General features: G+C 36.8%; 1 protein-coding gene across 2 annotated transcripts in view; it reads right to left on the reverse strand.

Annotated features, from left to right (window-relative positions):
• GPC5 (glypican 5) overlaps positions 1–27473 on the reverse strand; it is a 584394-nt gene that overhangs the window by 472856 nt on the left and 84065 nt on the right. For both annotated transcript variants that reach the window (XM_058858548.1, XM_058858557.1), the window contains exons 3-5: positions 22215–22909; positions 4698–4831; positions 670–795 (exon numbers count right to left, since the gene is read on the reverse strand). In XM_058858548.1, the coding sequence (XP_058714531.1) occupies positions 670–795; positions 4698–4831; positions 22215–22909 (955 nt within the window). The remainder of the gene's footprint in view (positions 1–669; positions 796–4697; positions 4832–22214; positions 22910–27473) is intronic.

The raw sequence follows: 27473 nt of genomic DNA on the forward strand, positions 1-27473 counted from the left end.
ATCAGCTCTCTGAAAATCTTTCTGCCATCCAAAAATGTTAGTGTTTTATAAGCTGTGTAACATATTGACTCCAGAGACACACATCTAGGACTGTAGCAGTTTATTATCTCTTCTTTGCCACTGCTGCTGAATGATGTCTCCCAAGCTGCTGCATATATTAAAAAAATACGTGTTTCACTTTTAAAATGTTTTATCTTCACATTTAACTTTCAGTTCTCTCATGGGAAAACATATATATGTATTAAGAGATTACTTCATACTTCACAGCCAGAGAAGGTTTTGAGCTTGAGTCCATTACCACACACTGCATTAAAAGGAGCACTTTATGAAGACCAACTCAAACAAAAATACATATTCTTTTTGTCCAACTGTATGTTGTAAATGCAAATCCAGCTTCTTTTCCAGTGCATGTTTAGGTGTTGCAAATTTGAAGGAAACGTGTCAGAAGAACATTGGATTTTTTTTTTCTTTTTCCTAAACAGAGATGCAGGGAGATTTTCTTGACTGTGTACAGGTGAAGCTTGAGAGAAGGGAACTCGTGCTTATTTATTTATTTTTCAAACTAATCTTGACACAGACACAGGGAAACATCTTACCTGACTCGAATAGAAGCTGTTTTAGCGAAATGTGACTTGCAAGAGAAAAAAGACAAGTGAGGCAGAAAACTACCTTTTTACGACATCTTCTCCATTCCAACACGGGAGTCCATCTGCAGCTGCCAGCTCATTCCCGCACAGCTGATCCGCCAGGTTGCCGTAAAAGGCTCTGTAGAGACGGAGCTGGCTGACAAATTCTCTGCACATGGGAACACGAGAAGTAATTGTCAGTGTCAACCAACAACGTTAGGCCATCTTGCTGTTGTGCATTTCTAAAAGATAAGGAGCATGTTTATTCCATTATACTCCAGTGGTTCCAGTGATATTTTAAATTGATCTGTCAACAGATGAGTTTGATTATTTTAGATATGCTTCATTAGTTTACAAAGCTGATACTCCCAATTTACGTCAAATTAAAAAAAAAACAAACCCTGCTTCACATATGCTTTGGAACAGAAACTATTTTCTTTCAACTTAAAATTTTCTTGTATGGCAGTGATACAGTTTGCAATATTATAGCTGGACAAACAGACGAAAAAATGCTCCAAAAATAGAAGAACAGCAAATAAAAACACAGGTGCATATGAATGTCTCCTGTTTTTCAAAAGTGCTGACAAGAAGTCTCCCACATATCTTTACAAATACTACAAAAAATATTTTTTTAAGTTATGCAGCAACTCAAGATTTAGGTATGTGATTTATGATTTAAAATGGGTTTAAGATGTAGGTGTTACATACTTAGTAAAGATTTAAATAACTGTCTGAAGGATTGTATCAGTTCTACCATGTGCTGTGCTGGCAGGTTATAAATTATGTATTGTTATTTTAAATAATTTTCAAGACACCCTGAGGTAATGATAAGGTTTTGTACTTAATTCAAATCAAATGAATTACTTTTTAGTTGGTATGTTCTTAACAGAATTGTGATATTTAATATAAATTGTTTATTTTTGTTTTGAAAATCTCATCCTGGGAGACCCTTTCCTACTGGGAAAAATTACAATACTTATTCATTCTGGAATGGAACATGACACATTACTGAGTTATCTATGACCTGCAGGCACACAGAAAAGCCACACCAAATGCTGTACTCATTGCTCTGTAACCCAGCAAGCTCCACTTTATGTTAACATCTTTTATAGTGTCTGGAGTTGTGAAATAATGAAAGAAATAGTATATACAATTCCCTATATTTAGTCACCATAGGACTAAAATGCTATAGGGAACTCAGTATTGTTTACTTCAAATTAAACCAGATAAAACATCAGTGATTTATACACTCCATCATTTAAAAAGCCATACCCTCTTTCATGTAATAGGGCAAAGATTTTAGACAAACTACAGCGGTTTTGATTTACTCTGTCTATTAAATGTGATGTGAGCGTCCTACTAATTCTAAAACTGCAGGTCTGAAAAATACCATGTAGGGTCAATTTTGACTATGCATCATATAATTGCCTATGTGCATTAGGTTTTAAATATGATTCATCCACACTCTCCTAGACATGAATAGTTATATACTTTATTTCCCCACACTCAAAATTTAATCCAGTGTGCACAGTGGGTTTGCAATTTCCCTCCAAATGCCACTGAGTGGATTGATTTTGATTTTGTCTATGCTTTCTGTCGACATTCTGGGTGAAAAATAGTGTTTAGAGAGTCCTCTCAAAGTGAACAGTTGGAATTTCTTCTGAAGAAGATATAAAAATAAATAAATATAGCTGTCATAATATCTTGTCACAAACTGCATTCTAACAGAAAGGCCATTCAGTTTATTACCAAATACATCCTGAGGCAAAACTAAATTTAATAGAGAAGTAATAACTGATTTCAGTCCCTGTTGATGTCTGACCAAAGTAGTTAGAAGGGCAAATGGTATGAATGTCAGTTTTCACATGATCATCCTCTAGACCAGATGTAAGCGTGTAATTATAGGCAGCTGAGCACAAATGTGCAATTACAGTCAGTGGAAGTTGAAGACATTTTTATCTGTTTATTCAGAAATGTTCTTTTATTTATTTATTTGTTTATTTTACAATTTCATCCTCTGCACTAGAAGATATCTGCAGTATGAAGGTCTGGAGAAAAAAAGCATTACATATTTTCAAGTTTGTATGTTGCTATGGAAGGGTTTGCTTGGATTTTTAAAATTCATCTAACAATTTTTTGGCATCAAAAGAATGAAGAAATTTCTTCTGCTTCTTATACCAAACACTACCAGAAAATGCCAGCTTAGGTCCAATGGTAAAAATAATTCAGAAGAAGTAAAGGTAGCAGCAGCCCAACTTGTACTTTAAAACGTAAACTTTCATCTGGACATGCATTTGGAAAACAGAGGCACCAAAGGAGGTAATAAAGGTGGAGTTAGAGAAGAGCACTTCCTTAAGAGCAAGCTGCAAGCACTTGCTGAAGTCATACTTTCATGTGAGGTTCTTACAGTTGCTATGGGAATATAAAGTGAAATGTAAAATGGTTGTGACTAATAAGGAAGGAGGTGATCCAGGAGGTAGCAACTGCAGATGATATCAGATAGGAATATCCAGTGTTCTGTGCTTTGAAACATGGAACAGTCCTGGTTTAAGTGAGATTTTAGAATATGGTATTGTGTTTGCAGAGGGTTAGCAACCACAAAACATCAAGAACCTGCTAAACTACATGTAACTGAGAAACATGCACCCGTTTAGTGGGTATTCACTAAAAAAACTTCTCTGCTGGCTAAAGAAAACTTCTCTTTTGCATGTCTTTCTGTTACCACAAATGTTTTCAAAAACCCTGCATTTTTATTTTAGATTGTGATTTTTTTCTCCACTACTTAGTAACTGAAGGTCCTTGAACTGAGAATAGTTTGCCTTGAAGCTCAGAGGCACTTTTTCTTCTCCAAACACCAGGAGTGAGCAATTATTCCCTGCAATTCTCTCACTTCTGTCTTCTTCTGCACTACAAAGTGAAATGAGAGGAAGAAAGAGGACAAAGAAAACTCCTCTGTATTTTAACAACATTATGACAGAAATGAAATTTCTGATTTTAACTTCATGCTTTATTTTCATAATGGAGCCTTTAATCTTAACTGTAACATTCCTAATGCCTTACAGTGCTATTACTTCTTACAGTCATTAAAAACCTGATTAACTTGTCTAAACATAGACTGGCCTTTGAGATTCCTTCAGCTACCTAAAATACGTGTAGAAAGATGGAGGCTATCACAGAATCACAGAATCTGCTGATTTGGAAAGGACCCACAAAGATTTTCGAGTCCAACTCTTAGCCCTGCACAGGACCATCCTCAATGGTTTCACCATGTGCCTGAAAGTATGTTCCAAACACTTCTTCAGCTCTGTCAGGCTTGAAGTCTGTGATACAACTTATGGGACACCTCTTCTCGGCAGGAGAAAACCCTTTGGGATACCCCGGGGTATCTTAGAGTGGCACTGGATGTTTGCAGACGTGTGGGCAGCTCTCCTCTCCAGAGAGTGTAATGGCAGCTCAAACACCTAACTCACACAGTTACACCAAAGTTCACCCTGCAATGCTGAGCCAGGTTTAAATGAAATCTCCAGGCCTCTGCAGTCAATTCCATTCATAATACCAGCCAGAGAAAAAAATTCATCAGCTCTTGCTTGAACAAGGCTTTCAAGATTTAGTCCCAAATGCTTACTTGTCTCTTTCTTTACAGTAGAAAGGTATGTAAGAAAAGTAATTCATTTTTTCTGTCTTATCAGCTTGTACAAGCAGTTTTCTGTAAAAAGCTACAGTCACTTTTTGTCAGATTTAATAATGCCTGCTGATATGTAAAGTTAAATGTAATTTAAAAAATTACACATAGCTCTAACACTCATTCTATCAATGTTATCCACCCTCCTAAATATTTTAAACCACATCAAATGACCCTGGTTGTATGTCCATTACATCTGAAAACAAAATCTAACCATGAAATTACCCTTACCAACATGTAACAGAGTAGACTGTGTTGCTAAAATGTTTCTTCCTTTGGAGACTTTATTCTCTAGTAATGCATGCCATTGCATTGAGCATAATCTACTCCCTTGTAAAATTAATGGCTTACTTCATTCTTTCTTTCTGGCTGTAAAACTAATGTCTTACTTTCTTCTGTTGGTGAGTGTTTCTTCATTGTCTCTGGAGAACATCTTCAAGCCTTGATTATCTTTGGTCTGATCAAAGGAGCAACCTGGAGACTGTTTAGGCTTCCTTACAGGAGGACCACATATCTTATTCACCTAAAAGAAAAAAAAGCCACAAGAAAAAGGAAAGAACATATGTAAGCAACAATTGTTATGCATCTCTCAATCCAGTTTCACTACATTTTAACAAAAAAGAAAGAAAAAAAGACTAAGAGTGTAATTATCATACTATGTAATACTGTATCCATAATGAATGCAGCAAACACATAGTTAGTCATTTTATAGTAGAAAAAAATAGTAAAAGCATTCCTTTTTAAGGCATACCAAGTGTATAAGAAAATCACCACGTATTTTATTGATTATGGCTTTTTTCTCTTACCTATAAGGAAGTAATATTTTTTTTTATATAGGCACTATCAGTAACCTCAGAGAATATGATGTGTTGAGAACAGCCATGTATTTCCATTTTTCTGTAATGTATCCCAATCACATTTTTAATATGCATTGAACTTTGTGCCTTCTTTCAGGGTTGATGAATTATTATGGTATGTTCAGCCCAGTTACACAAAGATATAGTAAACAGCATGGTGGAAACTTGCATTACAACATTGAAAGACATTAAGGTAACGACCCAAGATGTAAGTTTAATGATTTTGGAACACAGATGTTGAAAATATCAAGGAATTTTATGTCTGGCTTTCTGATCTAGATGTCAATAGATAAAAATTCACATGAAATCTCATTTTCTTCATAAAATGTGATACTGAGCATTTTGTATGACATAGGACATCAATCCACATTCTTAGCTCATTACTCTTCCTAGTCATTAAATAAGAGATAGTTATGCTTGTAATCACATCTGACAAGATATATTAAGCAGACTGAACAGCATGCATTTGTGTAAGCTAGCACTGGTGAAAAACTAATACTGTATGTGATTTATGAAAACTTGGTAGTCAACTAGGGAGTCAACTTTCAGACAGAAAAAGGAAGACAGGAGATCAATGTGGCATCTAAGGCAGGCATCAAATTTTGAAATAGAAATATATTCAAAATGCTACCATGTGAAGGAAGGATCATGTATGTTACACAACAAGGATTATTGTTTCCTATTGCTTTTTATATCCCCACATTTAAGAACAGAGACAGCAAATAAATCTCATTTTCAAGTTATCATCACGCATTAAAGAAAGAAGTGCAAGTTTTAGGGACCATCTTTCCAAGTAAGAACTCCCGTAGAGCTAGTTAAGAAATACATTTAAAATTTAAAATAGAATAAACACACCTAATTTTAATGAGTTTGCTGTCAAGCATGTTGTATGTGGTGATAATGAAAGACTCATTGAATGCACTTGCTTAGGGCAGAGAAAAGAAGAAATAATCAGCATTATTACTACATAAGAAATAGTGTTCACCTTATGATTTGAAATTGAAGGTAAAGTTGAAAATGAGTAGTCCTTTTAGGCCGTGGTTCACAAGTCACAACTCAGGCAGCCAAGTTATACTTTAGTCCCTCTTCAAATGAAACACATGAATTTACCTTCAAGACAATGATCTCTGGACATATGACTAATGTCCTTTAAGGGATTACACTTTGAACATCACTTCAGGCATTCATTTCACTGTTTCTTCTTAGAGGCAGTGATTCCTTGGACAGCATCTTACCACATTCCTTCTTGTCCTCAAAGTCAGTTTCAAACCTCCCTCATACTATTGCCCCCATTACTTATTCTTCAGAACATATTAAGTCATATCCCACCAGCTTAACTGGACTCCCCATTCCCCCCCTTCCAAGTCTCTACACTTTTTCTATACTTCATGCATCCTTATGCAAGTTTGCTCCTTCAGTTCCAGCCTCTGCAGCAGCATATCCCATCAGCCACTCTATGCCAATATAATGGAGATATATGTATCAGAGACACAAAATGTTTCCATCATTTTACTTGTCTCACTTTTATCATATTCTTTTATGCTCACTGATGTGACACAGGGAGCATTATGCTTATGATCAGCTTTTATGACAAAGCAAGTGATTGTTCAAGCTGCCTCAGTTCCAGTTTCCCATACACTCTTCTGCTACTCTTTGATTTACCAAGAATGAAAATAAGAGAGTGAGAGTCAGATCCAGATGTTTGGGAAGGAGGCTCTGTCTCAGGACAGGCCTGGGTCAGGTGTATAGGGTGTTGCAGGTCTCAGGTGCCTTGCACATCTGAACAAGGCACCTTTGCTGTCCAGGCACTTGCAGAGCCCGACTGCAGTGTGAGAACCTGAGGGGAGAGGAGAAACAGGGTGGAAATGACTTGCTGGCTAATGGAGCCCCTGAGCAGATGACTACCAGTCCTTCAAGGGAAAAAAAGGAAAGGGAAAATAAAATAAACTGGTTCCACCTATAATAAACTGAAAAAAACTCATACACATATTCACATTCGCTAGGAAAACAAGAGAATCCACATCTATCCGTATTTCTTGAATTTGCAATAAAGTCTCATCATATTTTTCTCTGATTAAAATGAACAAAAAAATATTTTTTTTACAGTCATAGTGACTTGGAATATGGATGATGCTTGTTTTATATGTGCTGTACATAAACAGTTGTTTCAAAATACTGTCTAACAGCCTTCCTCTGTTCACTTTGAGTCAATGTCTCAAGAAATGCATTTGCAATACTTGGAAATTTGCATTCACTGATACATGCAAATACAAACATTAGTTTCCAATACAAAAACTTTCTTAAAAATTAATGCTGGGTAAACTTTAAATATAAAAATAAAATTAAAAACCAGTAATTATCTGAAATGTCTTTTTAAGAACTGATTTTTTCCCCAGTGTTGGGAAATTCCGAAAATTCTAATAAAAACCATTACAAAAAAGCACCACATACACCTCTGCCATTCTCACAAAGATATGTATGACAGTTATCATACTGCTGAGAACTCAGCTGTGTTAATGACAGCAGCAGCACAAAATCAGCTCTTTAGCAGTCATATTTTCAGACACAGATTCTGAAGGACGAGCTGCTTCAGCATTTACAGTGATGATGTCAGCATCTCGTATCTGTGAAATTTAAACCTCTGGGACCACTGGCTTTGTGCAGTGTTGGTTCTTCTTTCTGTGTTTGGTACATCATGCTCATTTTGCTCACCCAGCTGAACCGAGCCTGGGGATTTTTAACTGTTCAGTAGTGTCTGTCACTTTTATGTCATTACCTTTATGTGCATGACACTTTACTTTTGCCTCCCTCACTAGTCCAGTCTTCATTATCTATTACCTGGCTTCTGCAGTAAACTTGTGCACATGAAAATGTCATGTACTGTTGTCTTGCCTTCAGGTGCCTGTTCTGTCTGTGAGCCAAATAATTTATAACTCAAATATGCCAGTATTTCATTTCCCAGTACAGGGCTGGTGACAGCCTAAAAACCAGATAAATACAGCTTCCATAATAATGTCTGCTTTGAATTAATTTTTAACGCATTCTTTGTATCTACAGGAAGAAGTACATGCGGTGAGCCTAACACCACCTAGTTGTATTTCTTGTGTTTTCTTAAGGACTGCAACCATATCCATTAGCTACGTTGTTTCTTAATTCTTAGTCTTTGGAATGCGAAATTAACCTTCCAATTGAGAAAACATTCAGTTCTATTACTGCCAGTCTTGAGAGACTGGAATCATAACTTTGAGAGAAGAGCAATGCTCTCACTACCCTCCTGAATTAATAAATGACCATTTTGCAGCAGTATCTCATCAGAATGTATTCTTACTATCTTTCAGCTTCACTGGAATGGGATTTCCTCTGAATGTTTCCACAAACAGCATTCTTCTTGTCTTCAAAAACAGAGTGTGTAAAATGATCCTCAAAGGGAATGAAAAATAAAAAAGTGAAACTGAAAAATCATCAGAAAAATAGTTCATTGAGTTACCTCCTACTGAATTTCAGGAAGAATAAAAGACTTCCACAAAATTTTAAAACAGGCAAGCCTCAGAAACTTGCTAGGATTTTTTCTTTCTTTTTTTTCCCCTTTTTTGAAATGTTCTTAAATACCACACAATATTTAAGGGCATAAAAAGAAACCTCAGAAAATTATAAAACTCCTGATTTTCACAGTTCAGACAAACCTATTGTCATTATAGTCAGCATGCTGCTATTATGCACGATTTGTATGCCACAGTATGATGACTGAGTTAATTAAAAGCTCTTGTAATAACCACGCAGTTAAATTGCAATTAGTGCCACACGTGAACTTTACAGCAGTTTGATTTTGCTTGGTGTGATTCCTTAGAATATCTATCTGATTACTCACAGTTTGGGAAACTGGAGCATTATAAACCTTTGTATTTAAACAGGAGAGCAAAATGATGGGAGCATCATATCAATAATGGTCGGACACTACCCTCTAAGTTCAGACACTCAGTATGAGAAATGTGCCACATTCTTTGTTTCAGTTTTGGTTTGTGCCTTTTGCTCTTTTTTCCCACTATGCAAATGGTTCTTTCTGACTTTAGCATTTCTACTGAAATTATTTTACATCAAATGATGTAAGCAAACGATGCACAGTCCTGTGATGCACTTCAAACTAGATTTACCAAGTCTCAGTAGACTCAAGTCTTAATGCCTGCATGTACCATGACCACACTGATGCCTTGCAGATCTGAGAGACTGGATCAATCTAGTTAAAACCTGACATATATTCAATTTATCTCTAGGAAATCCTAGAGATATATACATATATGTATCAAAAACTTACACTGTTTGCTAAACTTACCAAAACAAACATGGAAGAGTTAAAGGAACTCTTTAAATAAAGGAAAGGACAGCTTTCAGACTCCTGATTCTGATACCAGCCAGATCTGAGTAAAAGACCAAGAGGTTTTGGACCCAGAGAGGCATCTTCTCCCCTGTTCCTTGATGCACAGTACAGTCTAAGTGACTAGCTATGCCATAATCTGATTTTTATTTAATACAAGTTTTAGTTAGTGATTAGTCTGGTGACTTTCAGTTCTAGTTGTCAGATTGTAAACTTCCCACAGTCCTTGCAGTTAAAACCCCTCAAACACTCATGAGCTAATAGACAGCTGAAATCTAATAACCCTAAAACAAAGCCAGAATGAAGTATCAGGCTGGTTGCAAATACATTTGTTACGAATGAAATTGTGATTAACTTTTTTTTTTTTTTTTTCCTTTCTAGAAATACCCAAGGAATACTTTCTTTTAGAAACATATTCTTGGTGAGCCACTGGCATTTCCAGCACCAGATTGCTAATCAAACTACCAAAGATATTGATCAAGGAAAACAATGTATTAAACTGTTATAGCTTCCTTGGTTTGTTTTGTTTCAGCTAAACCACGAGAGGGAGCATAAGTATTTCAGTATTCCCAAGCAGTTCAGCAGCCTTTTATTGCTTTTGGGGGTTTTGATTTTGTTGTTTTTTTTTTTCTTGGAACAGTTGCTCATTTAATCTCAAACTTCTGTTTCAAAAAAAAATGCATTTTGATATATGAGAGGGTACACATGGCATGGGAAATTAAAGTATTCCCTATCGAGACAAATTCCAAGGTTTTGAAAACTGTGCATGAGGTAATAATTGTCTGTTTTTCCCTTCAGAACAGGAAAAATTTTAATCTGCAATCATTAATGTGAGGACAGACTGGTGAAGTACTGGTGAGACTGGTTTGCTATTCAAGAAAACTGTGAACAAATTGTGTTATTTTCTTTGCTTTCTTTGCAAATTTTGTTTTCTTTATCTGTGACTACTTGACTCTAACAATATGTCTCAGACATAGAGAAATAAGCAAGTTCTGGAGTTACAGTGGCAAATTACAAGATTCATACCTACACTTAAGCATTTTACAGAATTTGCAGAAGTCCATGACAAGTGAAGAGGAAAACATTGTGAACAAAAGACTAGAGAATTAGAGAGCAAAGATGACACTTAGAATGCTCGCTCAAATTACTAAACAATTTAGAATCCCCTGCGAGACAAGTCTTAAATAGACTTGCCAGCTAATGATATTTTCAAAGAAATTTTATTCACAATTGAAATTTCAGGTGATACATGAAAATGTGCAGTTATAATTTTTCAAGAGACATAGAGTTGGAAGGGTTTCAAGCTCAAACCCAACCAGGTGGTATTGAGGAAAAGTAAGCTGCAGATGTACAGAATGTACACCCAGCAGCAAGGCAGTGGTAGCCTTCTCAGGAATAAAATTGAAGGATTATATGTTGGAAATAAAAGGAAAGTAATTTTCTGTGATATATAAATTGAAGTACAACTTGGAGATACTGAACTAATACTTCCACTTGGTTTGGCACTATGCAGCACCACAGCCATGGGGAAATGCCCCATACCTGGAAGTATTCAAGGCCAGGCTGGATGGGACCTTGAACATCTGGTCTATTGGAAAGAGTCCCTGTCCATGGCAAGGGGGTGGAACTAGATGATCTTTAAAGTCCCTTGCAATGCAAACCATTCTGTGAGTCAACAAAATCTTCAGCCAAGACCAAGGAAAGAGACAAAAATGCAAAGAGTTTGGAAACCAGCTTTTGATAATCAGATTTTTTTCATATGGTTTTGTAAGACTGTTGTTCAAGCTGTTGGATTCTAGAAGTCACAGTCCCCAACTTTCACGTGATTGAGACTCATATCCTCCTCCTACTACTACATTTATCAAAATCAGTAATCCTGTCCAAGTTCTTGAGAGTCTTGAGACTGTTCTCATATCTTGTCAGTATTTAATTATCTCTGTTTTCCTTCATAATTTTGCATGTTGGAGATTACAAAAACAAATCTAAGAGCTACTTAATATACTTTTAATTTGTGTCTTCTGGTCTTTAACTACTAAAATTGTAAATGGTTTTAATTCTGCTGTTCCATTCATGAGGGACTCAGCAAGTCTGGCAGTAAAAATACTTTCTCCTCCTGAATGGAGCTGGGAGGGAAGGAAATGATTTTTCTTTTTTTTTTTACTTTAAATGACTTAATGTCAGGGGAAATCCGAATGTTCTCAGCCAAGTTTCCCTGTAGCCAGAATACAGCACTGCCAGTTCAAACTCTTCAAAGGCAGTTCAACAAAAACTGCTTCTTATGAGAGGCTGCCAGCTCTCCCAATCCAAGACTGCTTCATCGGATGCCAAGGTGTTTCATTTATGTTCATTGAAAACTTCACTCTGTGGTTCTCCTCCAGAAAGAAATTATATAAAACCGAGAGTAGCCCTTTCCAAAGATCAGCTGCTTGTGTGTAGTTTGACTGATTTATTTTTGCTTTCTTGCGGTCGAAATATACTTCATTACTCTTTATTTCTGTGTGCCCAGTAAATACAGCTCTGACACAGAGGGCTAACATTGTGCTGTCTTGTAGGACACATGCAGAGTTGTTCTTTAAATCTAGGTCTAAGACTATTGAGGGTCATCTGTATAAACAAATTCAGTAGAAGTGTGATTGTTAATGAAAACAGAATTGGGGCTCTATAACCTTTATCAGGCACATAACTCACTTAAAAAACATATTTCAATTTACAATACATAAAGAATTAGTGAAAGCAAACCAAAGTGGCTCCATCAGCGTATCTGCACAATGTATTTACACCTTCTTGCAGGCTGCAATTTATGTTGCAAAATTGTGAAGAGCAGAGCAGTTTTGTTAGCAAAATTCTGTAACAACAGTAAGTTAATAAAATCATGTCCACTTCAATTAACAGTAATAATTCATTATTTCATTTAGCATTAGACACTGTCAATAACTCTCTGTAACTTGAGGGTCACCTTTTCATGATAATAAGAATCAAAAAACATCAGAAAAAAAGGAGGGAAAAAACCACTATATAGTCAGTATTTCAGAGAACCTATGTGTTTCTTCCCCATCTCAAACTGCAGCTTACAAGATCGATGTTTCTACTTTCTGTATCTGTATATTAAGTGTTTCAGTACTTCCTCACTCTCTTCTTTGAAGCTGGGAAAACCAGTTTTCTTTGAAGATTTTCAGCAACGTACAAGACAGTCACTAATTCATACATGTTCATGTATGAACCAAAACAGTCCAAAAAGCTCATTTGCTTCAAAATCTCTGGATTTACACTTAAAAACGTTTTTCATTACAAAAGGTTGGTAGTGATTTAAAAACCAGCTAAGATACCAAAGTCTGCTCAGCTCAGTACCCCTCTCTTTGTGAAGTTACTCTGTTTCACAATGAAAAATGAAGAGCAGAGAAAAAACACATACACAGCTTACAGAAAGGATTGTTAGTGTTCTTCACACTTGTTCATGCCTTCTACTCATCTTTGGGGAAGGAGTGAGAAGTCTCCTTCCTTCTCTTTTTGCAAATATGAAGAATCAGATCGCAGTATTTTCATTCCACCAGAGAATCTTCCTCACCTTCAGCCCAAGAGCCCAGTAGTCACAATGAGACAAACCTGCCATTGTGCCAGAGTTAGATCTAACATATCACCTAAACCCAGTCCATGATGGCAGCCCAGACTGCTTACTCTGCATTTTTCAGACCTCTGAGTCCCCATGCAGTCACCGGAAGGAGAAAAGCCATTTTAGATCTGTGTATTTTGCCCAAATTTTGCCTAATCTTCTATTATATATAAAAAAAAAAAAGAAAAGAAAACGGAAGGTATATTAAAGATCCTACGCCTTCCTGACATAACAGACCTCCATCTTAAAAAAGAAATGCAGCAAAATTGAACCATTTAACATAAGTTTCAAGTAATTTCAAATTGTGAAGTGGGTTCATTCAAAACACATTATATACAAATGCATAATGTATGCCATGATATATTCCTACATTATTTACTTGGCAGATTGAACATATCTCATGTAAACCTGCACTACTCAGCACTGCTTGCCAAAGGCATGCGTGTGTGTTGATAACTGTGGTGGTGTAGACTTGGCTAAGAGCCAAAGGCCCACCCAGCTGCTCTCTCTCTCCCCCTCCTCTAAAGAATCAGGGGAGAAAAATAAGAAGAAAAAGCTTGTGGGTTGAGATTAAGACAAGACCATTCACCAGTTAATGTCATGGCCTCAGTTTGGGGAAGACTAAATATATTGCAAATAAAAATAGATTACAACAGTGGGAAACAAAATTCAGACTAGAAACACCCTCCTCCTATCTTCTCCATCTCAAGGTAAATCTCATTCCTTCATTTCTAGCTCTTCTGTTGCCCCTCAGTCCCCTAAGTACTGCAGGGGGCTCGGGGACTGGGGATTATTGTCAGTCATAATGCCAGTGCAAACTTCAGCCCATACAAGTAACTCTACTGTGGGAGACACAAGGGAGGAATCTGGACAATTTGACAAATGAATTTTAAAAAAGCACTTTTCGGGAAAGTGTGAGTTGTGAACTTGACACTGGATTTGAACATCTTCTCACCAACAGTGAGAAATATCTCCTCTGTCATTTCCACAAATGAAAATTGGGGGAAAATGAAGTGGAATAGGAAAGGATCTACCTTGAAAGCGGTACCAAAAGCTGAGATAACATATATTTAAATTCTGAAAAGCTGAGGAACATAGCAACTGATTTTGTTTAGATAGTTGTGGTTTCACAGTTTCACGTTCTGCTATTATGCTTAAAATGTTGACGGAAACAAGTGCTTCCAGTGTTTGCCACACATCTCCCAGTGTAACATAAACCTTAACCTAAAAGACAAACAGGATATTATCAAGTGTATGTCCAGAAATGTCTATATATTTTGGCTTTCCAATTTGCATTTGAGTACAATGCCTGGCTATATTGAAGGAGCAGATCATAACCCTAACACCCATTTTTTCCACAATGTGCACATAGCTATGCAAGTATTATTGCTTCTGCCAATATTCTGTGCATGATTTCAAGCCCTATGCCTACACATTAGAAAAAAGTAAAACAAGGGCAGTGTAAAAGGACACCAATTTTGAAGATGATCCAGCACATGGCATACAACTACCATTCCAACAACAAAATGTTCTGACTTGTGATTACCACGATTTTTATGTTAAATGTTGTAGCAGGCATCTTCCTGTTATTGGATAAACACCAATTTCAGCCACAAAAAAAAAAACAACATAGGAACTTGTAGTAATATGTAGTCTGTGGTACAAATGCCAGAAATGAGGGTAACAGTTCAGACCTTAGTAAATGAAAGGTACTGAAATATATAGAAAGGATGGAACAAACAAAAAGAGATGGGAAGAGCTGTCCAATTGCTAAGTATCTTCAGGTAGGAATAAAGCATACTATTTAATGAAAACAACTTTTCATTAGTTAGAAACTAATTTTATAAAAATCTCTTTATTTGGTGATTTTCACTTTGTTTTCAAAGTTCTCCATTCTCTTTCCTGATGAACAAAACCCAGCTTAGCTTCAGAAGAAAACTTTTTGATAGATGCAAGAAGCTTTCCCATGATGAAACAATGGGGAAGTGAAATACAACACTACAAGAATGTGAATTTGATGGAGGTCATGACTGCAACAGACTTACTTCATGTTGCATTAAAAAAATGACATATGTATGGCATTATAAAAATATGCCATTATATAAATATGCTATGCTGTATCATACAAGTAATACAGTCTTTTACAGATATGGCTGGATGCATATATGAATGGAGAGAACGGGAAGGTGATGGCCTTCAACTCTGTGTTAGCTGAAGCAGGAATCTTCTTTTTGAACACAACTGTATTAGACTTTAAATCCAATTATTGTTCATCAGTTTTCACAACTGAGTTTCTACCGATTTTGTGAAGTAATTTAAATTCATCAATGTATCAAGTAATTTAAATTCAGCAAAGTTATGATGGCACAGTCATATGCCAAAAGCTTCAGGCAGAATTCCACAATTTTATTCCAAAACCTGCTTTGCTGAAAAAGATAGGGGTTTGGAGATTTTTTGGTCTTTTTTCAAAGTATGATGGAACTTTGCGGCAAGTGGCTCTCTTCGGGGTTGTCTTTTACAAATTGGTAATGGGAACATACACTCACTGAAAGTTAATGGCGTACAAGGCTAAGTCCAGATAGATAGTTTGGTGACAGAAATAATATAATTTTCCCACAATGTCAGATTTAGGTAGTATCTGTCCAATGTCTAAACCAAAGCTCATTTTCCCTCCATAACTTATCAGCAATACCTCCACTTTTGCTGAGCACAGAAGTAGTACTGTGCTATGTAACTGTGTCTCCTGCCTCTCTGCTACCACTGTCCCCCCCACAGCGGGCAGGGAGGCTGGGGAGGTAGTTTAGCTTGCCAGAGGAGACCCTAAAAACGAGGCTCTTTCCCTTTGCTGAGATGGCAGTTGCAGCTTTATTCATTGGGATCCTTTGGGGTGAGATGGCAGGAGGGAAAGAGGGAGAGGTGTGAGAGGCACCCATTTTTCAGGACAGGGGAAGGGGGTGTGGGAATTTACACAACCAATAAGGGAACCTGGGGAGAACAAGATAAGGGAAAAAACTTACAAGTCTACATTTTCGGGTGTACATTCTTTGGGTCATACCATTTTTCCTAACTACATTACAACACTACTGTTGAGTAGTAGCTTGGCTACCACTTCCTTTGAGAACCTCCAGGCTATCACTCCATTAGTCTCAGATTTTATCATCCTGTTGTGGGGAATTTTATCCATGCTCAGAGATTTTATAAAGAGCAATTCATTCTTTTGCTTTGACCAAAGATCTATGAAATAAATAGTGCATACAGACTTGTGAAAATTCAGTTTTAGCAACATGCTTACATGCAATGTTCACCAGCCATGAGATGAAACCTGTGCCCACATCCTTCACTAACACACCACAAACAGGGTATGTTCTTGCCCTGTCCATGATCCCTCTATATGGGTCCTATCCCACCACAGCTACTGAGTAGAAGATGGTTGGTTCCTCAGTTAAGAATATTCCTCTGATGCAACCACCTTCTAAACAATTTCAAAGAATCAGATTTATTTAGGAGAGATTTTTTGAGGCTGTATAGTCCAACATCCCTAATTCAATCAGGGTCAGATACAGCTGTTTGTCCAGATTCATGTCTAGTTGGGTTTTGAGTATTTCCAAAGATGGAAACTCTAAAACCTCTCTGGACAGCCCATTTTGTACAATTTCATGCACATTGCCTCTTGCCTAGTCAGTGAGCAAGGCTGAAAACAGCTTGGCTTTTTCCTCTTCAGTGGCTGATACCATGTATTTATACACATTCATAAGATTCCCCCTGAGCCTTTTCTTCTCCAGGCTTAACAACCCCATTTCCCTCAGCCTCTCCATATAGAGAAGATGCTCCAGTCTCATATTCATCTTTGTGGCTGGACTCACTTCAGTCACTCCATAACTTTCTCATACTGGGCAGCCCAGAACCAGACAGAGCACTTCAGATGAGGTCTCACTGAGAAAGGATGGATCACCTCCCTCCAACTGCTGGCAGTGCTTTTCCTAATGAAACCCAGGAGGCTGCTGGACTTCTTTACTGTACAGGTGCATTTCTCATGTTCAACTTGGCGCTCTCCGGGAGCCTCATGCCCTTTCTTCCCAGTCAGCCAGCCTCCAGCAGCTGTTGATGCGTGGGGCTATTCCTCCCCAGGTGAAAGACTTTTCATTTCCCTTTGCTGAACTTCATCAGATTCCTCTCAGGTCAATTCTTTAGCCTGACAAGGTTCCTCTGAATAGCACAACCATTTGGTGTGTCAGCTGCTCCTCCCAGTTTTGTTCTATCTGCAAACTTTCTGAGGGTAAGCTGTACTATCACCCCATCCATTAATGAAGACATTAAAACATATCTGCCCCAGTATCAACACCTGGGGGTCAGAGCACTAACGACTGGTCTCCAGCTGTACTTCGTGCTACTGGTGACAATCCTTTGGGCGAGCCACCCATCCATTTTTCAGTCTTCCTCACTGTGCATTTTGACAGGTTATATTTAAAGATGTTGTAGGAGACAACAACAAAGGCTTTGGTAAAGGTGAGGTAGACATCATCCATTGCTCTACCCATATCATATCAGTATGGCTCTACTATTACGGGTGTCAAGTACATTAACCATTACTCCCAATCAACATTTTCTCCATCTGTTTGGAATATAGTTTCCAGGATTAGTTACTCCATCACCTTTCAATGGATGGAGGTATGGTTGACTAACTTGTATTTTCCTGTATCATCCTTCTTACTCTCTTTGAAGACATCACTTTATTACAGCAATTCTAGCTTTTTATACCTACTTAATTCCAGGAAGAAAAATAAACCTCTAAATAAAGTCTATTAAATTCTTCTTTCTGCTAGCATTCTATACCACAAGAAAGATCTTGCTTTCTTTCCAGTATTAGACAGCTGATTAAAAAAAAAAAAGACAAAAGTCTCTCTTAATAGAACTTAATTATGCTTATTTTTTAGAAGACACATAAATTAGATATTCTTTCAGGATTAGACTGAGATTAAAGGACTTGAAGAGCTTCCACAATTTTTATAATTTTGTTGTCTCCAACTGTTTTGAAAACTCTCAGAACACAGTGAAGACACTGTGCTTTTGAAAATCCCATTCTGAATTTTTGTAGGTTTATATTACATATAAAAGTACATGCAAGAATTTTACAAAACCTGTAGCACAGATTCCTCACTTTCAAAATAAGGAAATGCCAGAATTTGTGTGATCTTATTTTTTTTATTTTGTGTTTCTGATTCCCACATTTTATATGCATATGTATCTTTTAGTATCATGGTCACATACTTAATTTTCCTTCAGATCCCAAAATCTTCAGTGCTCAGAATAGCCAATGAACAACTAATCAATATTCTTTTTCATCTCTTTTATTCAATATTTAACTCAGACACCATTGATCTTTTGGGAATCAAGAACAAAACCCATATGCAAAGTTTGCAGGGAAGATTTAACTATAAAGCCCTGAGAATTTTAGGTTTCTCTTCTTTTCTTCCCCCTTTTCCTTCATCTTTTGTCTGACCTCAGACCCATTTCCCCTACCCTCAGGACCTCTGTTTGTCCCACTCCAGTGAACCTCTCACTTGAGGGTTACCCAATGCATGGGAGCACAAAACTTCAAACAGCAAAACAAAACTGGCTGAGAGCACAGACACTCCCTCAACCAGCTTGACTTTCAGCTGCCAGGGTAGCACGCACGGAGGCAAAGGGGTGGGAGCAGAGAGCTGAGGATGGTGCCAGAGCAGGACGTGGACAATCCAGAATGAGACTGGCTTCAACTGCTGTTGAATCACACAGTAAGTGACACAGGAGGCTGCTCTTCCATGGCCTGGGGCTATGACATTAATCCATACATAAAGGGAGTGGAGAAATGCTCTTATGCTGGGGATAGTAGGCTCCATCCACAGCAAAACTTTGTAAATCTTGCTAAAATTTCTCTCTGTCCTCCTGTCTTAACATTGATAATAGAATGGGGGTGACCTGAAACAATTTATTGTAACTTCTAAGCAAATTTCCATGTGTTTTTTGTTTGTTTTTTTGGTTTTTTGTGGTGCTTTGGTTTGGCTTGGGGTTTTTTACATGTACTTAAATGTGTCATAAAGTTCTTGTGCATTCATCAGGCTGTACAGTACCCTCCAGGGGGATTTCCTTGGCTATACACAAGCTCAGAGACCAGCATGTGGCAACTTGGGCCGAGCACAAAAGAAGCACATGATGAGTCTGCAAGGTGCTCTGTAACAACAGGCACTTTTAGATGTGTAAGAACTACATACCACCTTCTTCAGATTATCCTAATAATGCACAGTGTTCTCATTTTGTATGGTGCAGCTCTCTTAAATCTCTCTTACACTATATCTGTACAAGCATTCACACAAATGTTGGCTAAAAAATCTCTGTTCCACCTAAAAAGCATAGGGTACCTTATGCACTGAGCAATATATGGACATGTATAGATCTCAGGAACAGAAGTGGCATTAAATATATGACAATATGTAGGTGTGAAAATACATAAATTCGTGAATAGTTGCACAACCCACACAACTCCACTAGATTCTGCAGAATAGCAACAAATAATGCACAGGTATTGAGATGAGGAACAGGTGCTGCGCTTATGTGTCAGTCAGCAGAGCTGTGGGAGGCAGGAATTGAAGGTGATTTTGAAACAGTAAGAAGAAAGAGAAAGACAATTCCAGATGGACACAAAGTGGCACTGCTCTGCTGACCCAGCAGAAAAGGGAACAAGCTGTAAATTACTAGAAAAAAAGAGTTTTGTAAAAGGAAGCCATGCTATATAGGCATTAATGTTCTTTCCAGCCACACAGAGCTCAGAGCATGAATATACATCAGATTTAAATACTCCTGCAAAGTGTTAGAAAAAATTCTTTACATATGGTTATTTACACAAACATAACCATGAATGAATAAAAAGACTGCACAACTACATGTATCATTAAGCAGGCTACTCTGTAGATTCTCACACTAACACTTGCATAATTATATATGATCCTTCCAAACATTTAGACTTTTTTTTTCTGTTTGCTTCTTTAAAACTCACAAAATGTAATGAAATTCTCTTTTAAAACAGCAGAGACTGCTGCGTGCCTAACAAACCATTATTTGCTTGCTCATAATCATCTTTTCTCTGTTAGAGTCACTGATGCATTAATTGCTTATCAAAACCTGAAACAGTTCATGAGTCACTCTGAAGATAAAATAAATATTAATGAGACATTTTCAATGAAATTCCTGTCCTCTGCCTCTTAAAGCTGTAAGACTGTATTTACTACATTTCAGAATTAGGTCTTGATACCTAATAAATGGGAAAATATTAAATATACTGACTAGATCACCATGTTTCAAGGGATCATTGCATTATCTTATTTGACCAAATTAGTGATCAAAGAGAGAAAGGACCGGTCAATTATAACAGAGAAATTAGGTGAAAGAGATATCTAGCTCTGGTGCAGTTGGAGTCAAAAATGAATGCTGTGGATTTTGAAGCTGGGAAATGCTTCTATATCTGATGATTATAACTCAACATTAGTAAGCACATGATCTTTGAACAAACACATTGGCAACAAGTATCATTACATAAGAAATTTTAGTACTCCTTACATTGAATGAAGGACAGGGAGAAGGAAGGCATGGAGTTCTCAGGAAAACCAAAATAAAGCCCTCTATTTTGGATCTATATGAAATTTTCATTAAGCAAAAACACTGAGCGGAGGGCTCTTCAATGACTATTTTTTACTAAAATTCAGTGAAATACACTACTTTGAACTGTAAAAACTTTCATTTTGAAAACATGAGTGTGCTGAGAGATTTTTAAGTCTGGGGCAATGACAATTCACTGTTGGAAATCCAAGTCTAAAACTTTTCAGATTAAATGACCCAGGATGAAGTAGGAAACACAAGTCCTTCCCTTGAACCTTTACTTGCTTGTTCTAGCTTGTTCCTGAAAATGGTAGGCAAAGAAGATCCCACAGAAATCAAAGGAGCAACAGCATATTTCCTTAAAAGGTAGCTGTAGATCTGAAATAATTTGGTAATTAGAGAGACATCAGTGAGCCACTTTGAGTCAAACTGTTAGTGAAAAACCCCTTTCCAATAAAATGACAGGTTTTCTCAAGGAAGTTGAGCAGCAGGATATTATGGCTCAGGAAGCTGGCTGGTATAAAGTGATAAAGTCGGAAATTTGTAGAAATTAACACTTATTCACTGACTACAGCAGCATGAAGAACCCATTATATCAGACTCTGAGTCTTAGAAAGAAATGAAGAAACCTCTACCTATTGTATTAGGCCAAGTTGTTTATTGTCAGAGGTCATGTCAGCTGCTTACCAGAAGGCACTGCTTTAACTTCAGCTAATCACATATTGAGGCAGTCCTAGGAGTGCTCCTGCACCTCAGCTGATGTCACAGCACAGGGACAGCCTCCTTAGGATGTACTGTAAAACTAAAGGCATCTCCCCAAACCAAGCTATCTGATCCAGCACTTATGGATATGTCACTGTCAGTAAAGTCTGCATGTAAGAATACAGAGAAAAATTGCAGACTAAATATAATACAAAGAAAATTCAGATTTTGGTACTTACCCTCATAAATTAGCATATATACTAGCATTTTTCCCTACAGTGTAGTTAAATAGTTTCCACTTTCCATGCAGTATCCTAAAATTCTTCACTTCACACATTCACAGCTAAGAGAGCCCTCACGCAACTTTTTTTTTTCCTTTTAAGTGTAAGGAAGGACTTATTTCATGTTACAAATGTACTGTGCTGCTTCCTCTGAAACATACAAAATTATGGAAATAATATATGCAAAGTCATAGGTTCAAGGTGGGGCACTGGTATCTAAAATAAGGATTGTTGACATTTATCATAATGTGCACTTAAGATAACAATGAAACAATTTTCTTATGTTCGTGAAAAGTACTTTTTGTGCTCCCAGAAACTGCTTAGTCAAATAAGGCTGAACTCACCATAAAATGTATTCCTCACCATAAAAATGGCTGGAGAAATAGCAGCTATCAGTGATACTTTTCCTACTGTCAAGTTTACCCCAAGTGTGGATAAAACCAGTGTCTTACCTGCTCAGATAATTCTGGCCCGTTGATCCGAGCCTGTACCAGAGCATCGTGAACAAGGGAATGGAAATTCAGCAGCACGTGCTCAATGCTGTTTGCTCCACTCAGGGCCCCAGAGAGCTCCTCCAGGGACTGGATATACTCCCGCCAGTGGAGATCAACTTCTGCTACGTCAGCCAGGCAGCCTCGGATGATATTGAGGCAGTAGCCCATGCAGGGCTTGCTCAGCGTCAGCCCCTGGCAGTGTGGGCAGTACTGCATTCTCAGCAATGCTCTGCTGCAGTCTTTGGAGAAGCGCAGGTGATCTGTTGTATTGATCACTTCGATCCCCAAATTCAGAGCCTGCAAGAAAGTCCGGCTGGGTAAGAGTGATCTTCCCATTTGTCCTATGGCCTTTTTGGGGATGTTGCCGAAGGGCCTGATGTCTCTTCTTGCCGCTCGCAGGCACTCCGCATATTCCAGTGAAATGTCAGTCGGACCAGGGTTAATCACATGGTTGTAGACTACTGGAAACAGAGTGTCAAAAAATCTATTCACAAATTCCTCTGTGCTGATGTCTGTGCCAAATAAGAAGAGTCCAACATCTGTGAAAAACTCCTGCACATGCACAGTAGCCTCAGCAGCCATGTTTCTATACGCACTGCAGAAAAGTGTGCTTGTGTAATTCTCAGCCAGTCTGATAAGCATTTCAAAGGTTTCTGCAATAAATCAGTCAATCAATGAATCAATCATTATTTTTAAGGTTTAAAAAAATAAGAAATTAGAATAAGAACATCAAACAGTTACATTAGGACAACTTACATATATTCCAAATGAATTTTTGCATTAGAATTTTTGAGGAGACAAACTTCTCAAAAACTACAACTGTCTTTTCTATATAGGGAAGCACCTTACAAGTAATGTTACAACACAATTAATAACCCATGTTTTCTTTGCTGATTACATAAAACACAAAAAAAATATGACAGGAAATAATTGTAAGCTGAGTTATTAAGTTACAAAATACAGCAAAGTCCTATTGTACCTGTCTATGTATATAAACACATTAGCTCTCTCATCTCACGACTCATTCTGCAAGTTGCAATAAACAGCTGAATGCTCTCACTAACTCCAAGTCATTCCTCTTACCATCCTAAATAGATGGGGAAAAGTAACATTAAAAAATATAAACAACACTTCAATTCTATTAAAACTCAACTCTTAAAGATCAGTTTTTATTTTGTGTCTTCCAGAGGAAGCAGATGTTCCAAACACACGTGAGAACATGATTTTAAACAGTGCTGTTTGGTCTGGCAATTGGTATGGTCAAGAACTGCTTTCCTCAGAAACTGATGGATAATCCCTCGCTAAGCCTCAAGAACTCCATAATGAATAAAGCCTGAATGGACAAACTTGCATTTCACGTTTTAGGTGGTAATCCTTAAATACACTGAGCAGTGTTTAATAAAGCAGTTTAAGTATACTGGAAAAACATCCTTTCCTGACTTGGCCTATGATTTGGAGGTAAGAGAAAACGTTAGTTTTCAAAGGAGAAGAAGAGTGTTTACATTGAGGAATTCCCTAGATCTGCCTGAGAAGGTTGCACTTTAAGGAAGGCAATGAAGCAATATATGGATCAAAAAGAAACTTAGCTTAGAGTTGAGAACAGAAACACAGACAGACATATTAAAAACATAAAACCATTTTATACACTGAATGGCTACAGTTTAGTTAGTGACTTCAAGCTTTACAAGATTCCATGTATTTTTTCATGTTTATTTTTAAGTAAGACTGTAAAAATAAATTAAGGAAAAGCTTGAAATACACTTAATACTGTCTAAACATTGATGTTAAATACAGGCATAATCAAAGTGTCAAACTATGTCAAGCAATTTCTGAAGCAACCTGAAGTCTGCTGGTCAGTCACTGACTGAAATGTATAGTAGGAAAACCAGAATAAATGTAAAAAAGACAAGACTGGCTATCACATCTTTAATAAACACCTATGCATAAGTGCCTCATATAATAATAAAAAGTTTGTTCAGTTCAGGTCAGTGAAAGGATTCTTGATGATTGCAGAGAGCTTGAAATTGCGTGCTTTTTGGAAAGATCACATATATTTTGCATTCAGTCTCTCGACAATAAAAATGAGATAAATAACAATCATTCCTCTGCTATAGGACTTCCTCTGTAAATCTTAGTTTCGTATTTCATGTCTCTTAAATTGAATTTGTTGTTCTCTTTTCTATTCTTCCAGCATCCACATAAGTAGGAAAAAAAGTGCTGACATCTCACAGTAGAGTCAGAAAGTGCATCCCACTTATGTGTTTTTGGATTTTTTTTGTTGCTATGTCACTGTCACATACACATGTGAGCCTCTTCATACATGAATTTCACTATAATCATTCATAGATGCCAAATATCATAGTGATTCAGCAAAGGGATTAATTTGTTTCAAAAGTCATACTCCTGAAGTCAGTACCCTTCATGAAGCTATGTTTCCACCAATGGAGACCCACTCAACACAGAAAAGCCTCTTGGGTTTATCCTGTGAGTTAACAGGCAGAAGTACCAGCTGAGTAGCTCTGCAGCTCCCAACACCACCAGTGCCTCACACCTCATACCTGGGCTACGGGAGAACCATTCCCTTCTGAAGCAGCAAATGAAGCACAACAAGTCAGGGCAGATTAAATTGATCAAGATGCCCACTTTAATGCACCTGAACCAAGGATAACATCTCCACCAGCTGTACAGGCAGTTTAGACATGCAGCTCCCATGGACACACAGGTACATGGGAAACTAAATTACAGCCCTAAATTAATAAATATCTAATTATAATACATCTCATTTTTATTGGGGGAAATAAGGAATGTGAAGACCATGCAGTCCTACTATGGAAACTTTAGTTGTCTAAGAGTGTTTGATAGCATTTTTAATGGTAGATACCATTTTTATTTGCCTGTCCGAAAGGGCATGTGTGTTCTGCTGGTCTTATGTCCTATCTGTAGGCTCTTGATAAACATTTTACATTTAAAATGGTACTAGGTGGCTGTGCTGAGACCATTGAACTAAATTCTAGATATGTAGTTAGTTATCACAGACTTGACAACCCTTCATATAAAATCATGGTGCAGCCCAGAAGAGCAAAGACAAAAAATTAAGTAAAATTGATTCTTGGTTTAGATGGTTTAAAATAATAAAATGTGAAGAACATTCAAGTTTTTTTATTATTACTTTTCCTAGATGGAAACCACAAAGTCTATGATCTAAAATGTCTGTTAAAATCCATGGCTGCAGTATCCTATTACCAAGTGCACAAATATTAGTTGAAAGAATAAATCATGCTGCACATGGACAATCAATAGATTTTACAATGTGGTATAAACAATAACAAATCTTCAATATTGAACTACATTCCTAGTGCCTTAGCAATCACCAGATGAATGAGTACAATAATCAACTACATAATCTACTGACTATTTCTGCCTTTCTAAATAGGATGTGATGATACTGGCCTCTTGTGTTTACAATTCTGCATCATACTATTTAATTGTCGTTTTATGATTTCTTACAGAATTTTTTAATCTCTTCTTTTTTTTTCCTACTGGCTCATTTTCTACTTTATAACCATGGCTATTTCAGATATTTGTTTTGCTCTCAGCAAATTTGCTGACAGACAGCAAATCAGACCTATGTTTACTTACAATATTGAAGAGCTCTTGTGAACACCTTATGATGGCAATATATGTCATTTACAACACATTCTGATACTTCAGTGACAAATCAAGTTATACTGGTTCAATACTGAAAGCTGTAGCAATGTGTTTATCTTTTAAATCTATGAGCTGAGACTAACAATCAGCATTAATTTCTCAGCAACATAAAAGATGTGATGAGTTTGCAATCAGTATCAATCTGTTACATATACATTTTAAGTATAACTAAGATGAACTAGACAAGCTCTTTTTATTGTTATCAAATGATTTTTTAATCTTCAGGGTCAGTGTCTCCATGATTTATGAGATCTTCGTATTAACTGCTATACAATATCCTATAGATACTTTGGATAACCCTACTATTAATAATGTCTAGTGTTTTTCCACAGATCACACGTCAACTTTGTTTTTCTTTGGTGACAGTTAAAACTATTGTTTTTACACTCCTAAATCAAATTTCAGAGTTGTCAATATTTAAACAATTAATTTTTTGAAAGAACAACAGTATTTCTCTTCCTGATTTTAATAAGAACAAAACATGAGGCTAGGAAATTTGTACATTAGAACTTGTTTGTTTTATGTATACCATTTTTTCAGCTGATACTTCATACCAGTAAATATATACATTATTTTTTGATAATAGTGTGTTTAACAAAGTGATTACAAAGTGATGTAAAATAGCTATCAGGTCATTGTTTAAAAGATCTGCTCTCTTCCCTTCCTTTAACTTTTCAGTTCCTGAGAGCCATGGGTAGTTCTAAATTGTAAGGAAATTTCAAGATACCTGTTAGTACAGTGGACAAACAGGTTTAAAATAAAAATCAGAAGCATACACATGCCTTGTTTACTAGAACAAAGAGAACAAAAAAGAAATCCAGTTCTTTTATTGCTGGACATTAATCAGATTTAATGGAAATATTGCACAGAATGAAATAGAATTTGGATTTGATTTTAAACCAGCCCTGAAATTCTCATCCTTAACAGCTTTGGCCAAGTGTCTTTATACCATAGGTACCCTAGAAAATTAATCTGAAATAAATTTCTGTGGAACCATGCTGTTGTATAACAACTGTATTTTCATAATAAATAATATATTGTTGTTATACATTTCTTTACACAGATGTTCTATGTATCTGTTAAATGAGAAAATGCATAGCTATATGCTGAGCACTACCTTTTGAAACACATATGGTACTTAATGCAGAGGTAGTCTAATAAATTATTAGACTCCAGTATTAGTAGTCATCCAACAAGTTGTGAAGTCGTATAATTTGGCAATAATTCACCAGCTTAAATTACATAATATAAATTAATTCACACTTAGGGTAACATATAGAACTCAATAAATTATAACCAGACAGTTAAAATCCATCTTTGATTTATGACATTGCATTTAGCAAGACTGCCTTTCACAGTCCAGAGGAGATCCAAAACTGATGAGCCTGAAGTATCTTAAGGATCAGCCCATAATGTACAGCAATCAATAAACAAATCCAAGCAAACCTGGAAAACCTAGCAACCTTATAAATTTATGATGATTTGAAAAATCCTACGGGAAAGTATCTC

Source organism: Poecile atricapillus, chromosome 1, assembly GCF_030490865.1.
Source record: "Poecile atricapillus isolate bPoeAtr1 chromosome 1, bPoeAtr1.hap1, whole genome shotgun sequence".
NCBI lineage: Eukaryota > Metazoa > Chordata > Aves > Passeriformes > Paridae > Poecile > Poecile atricapillus.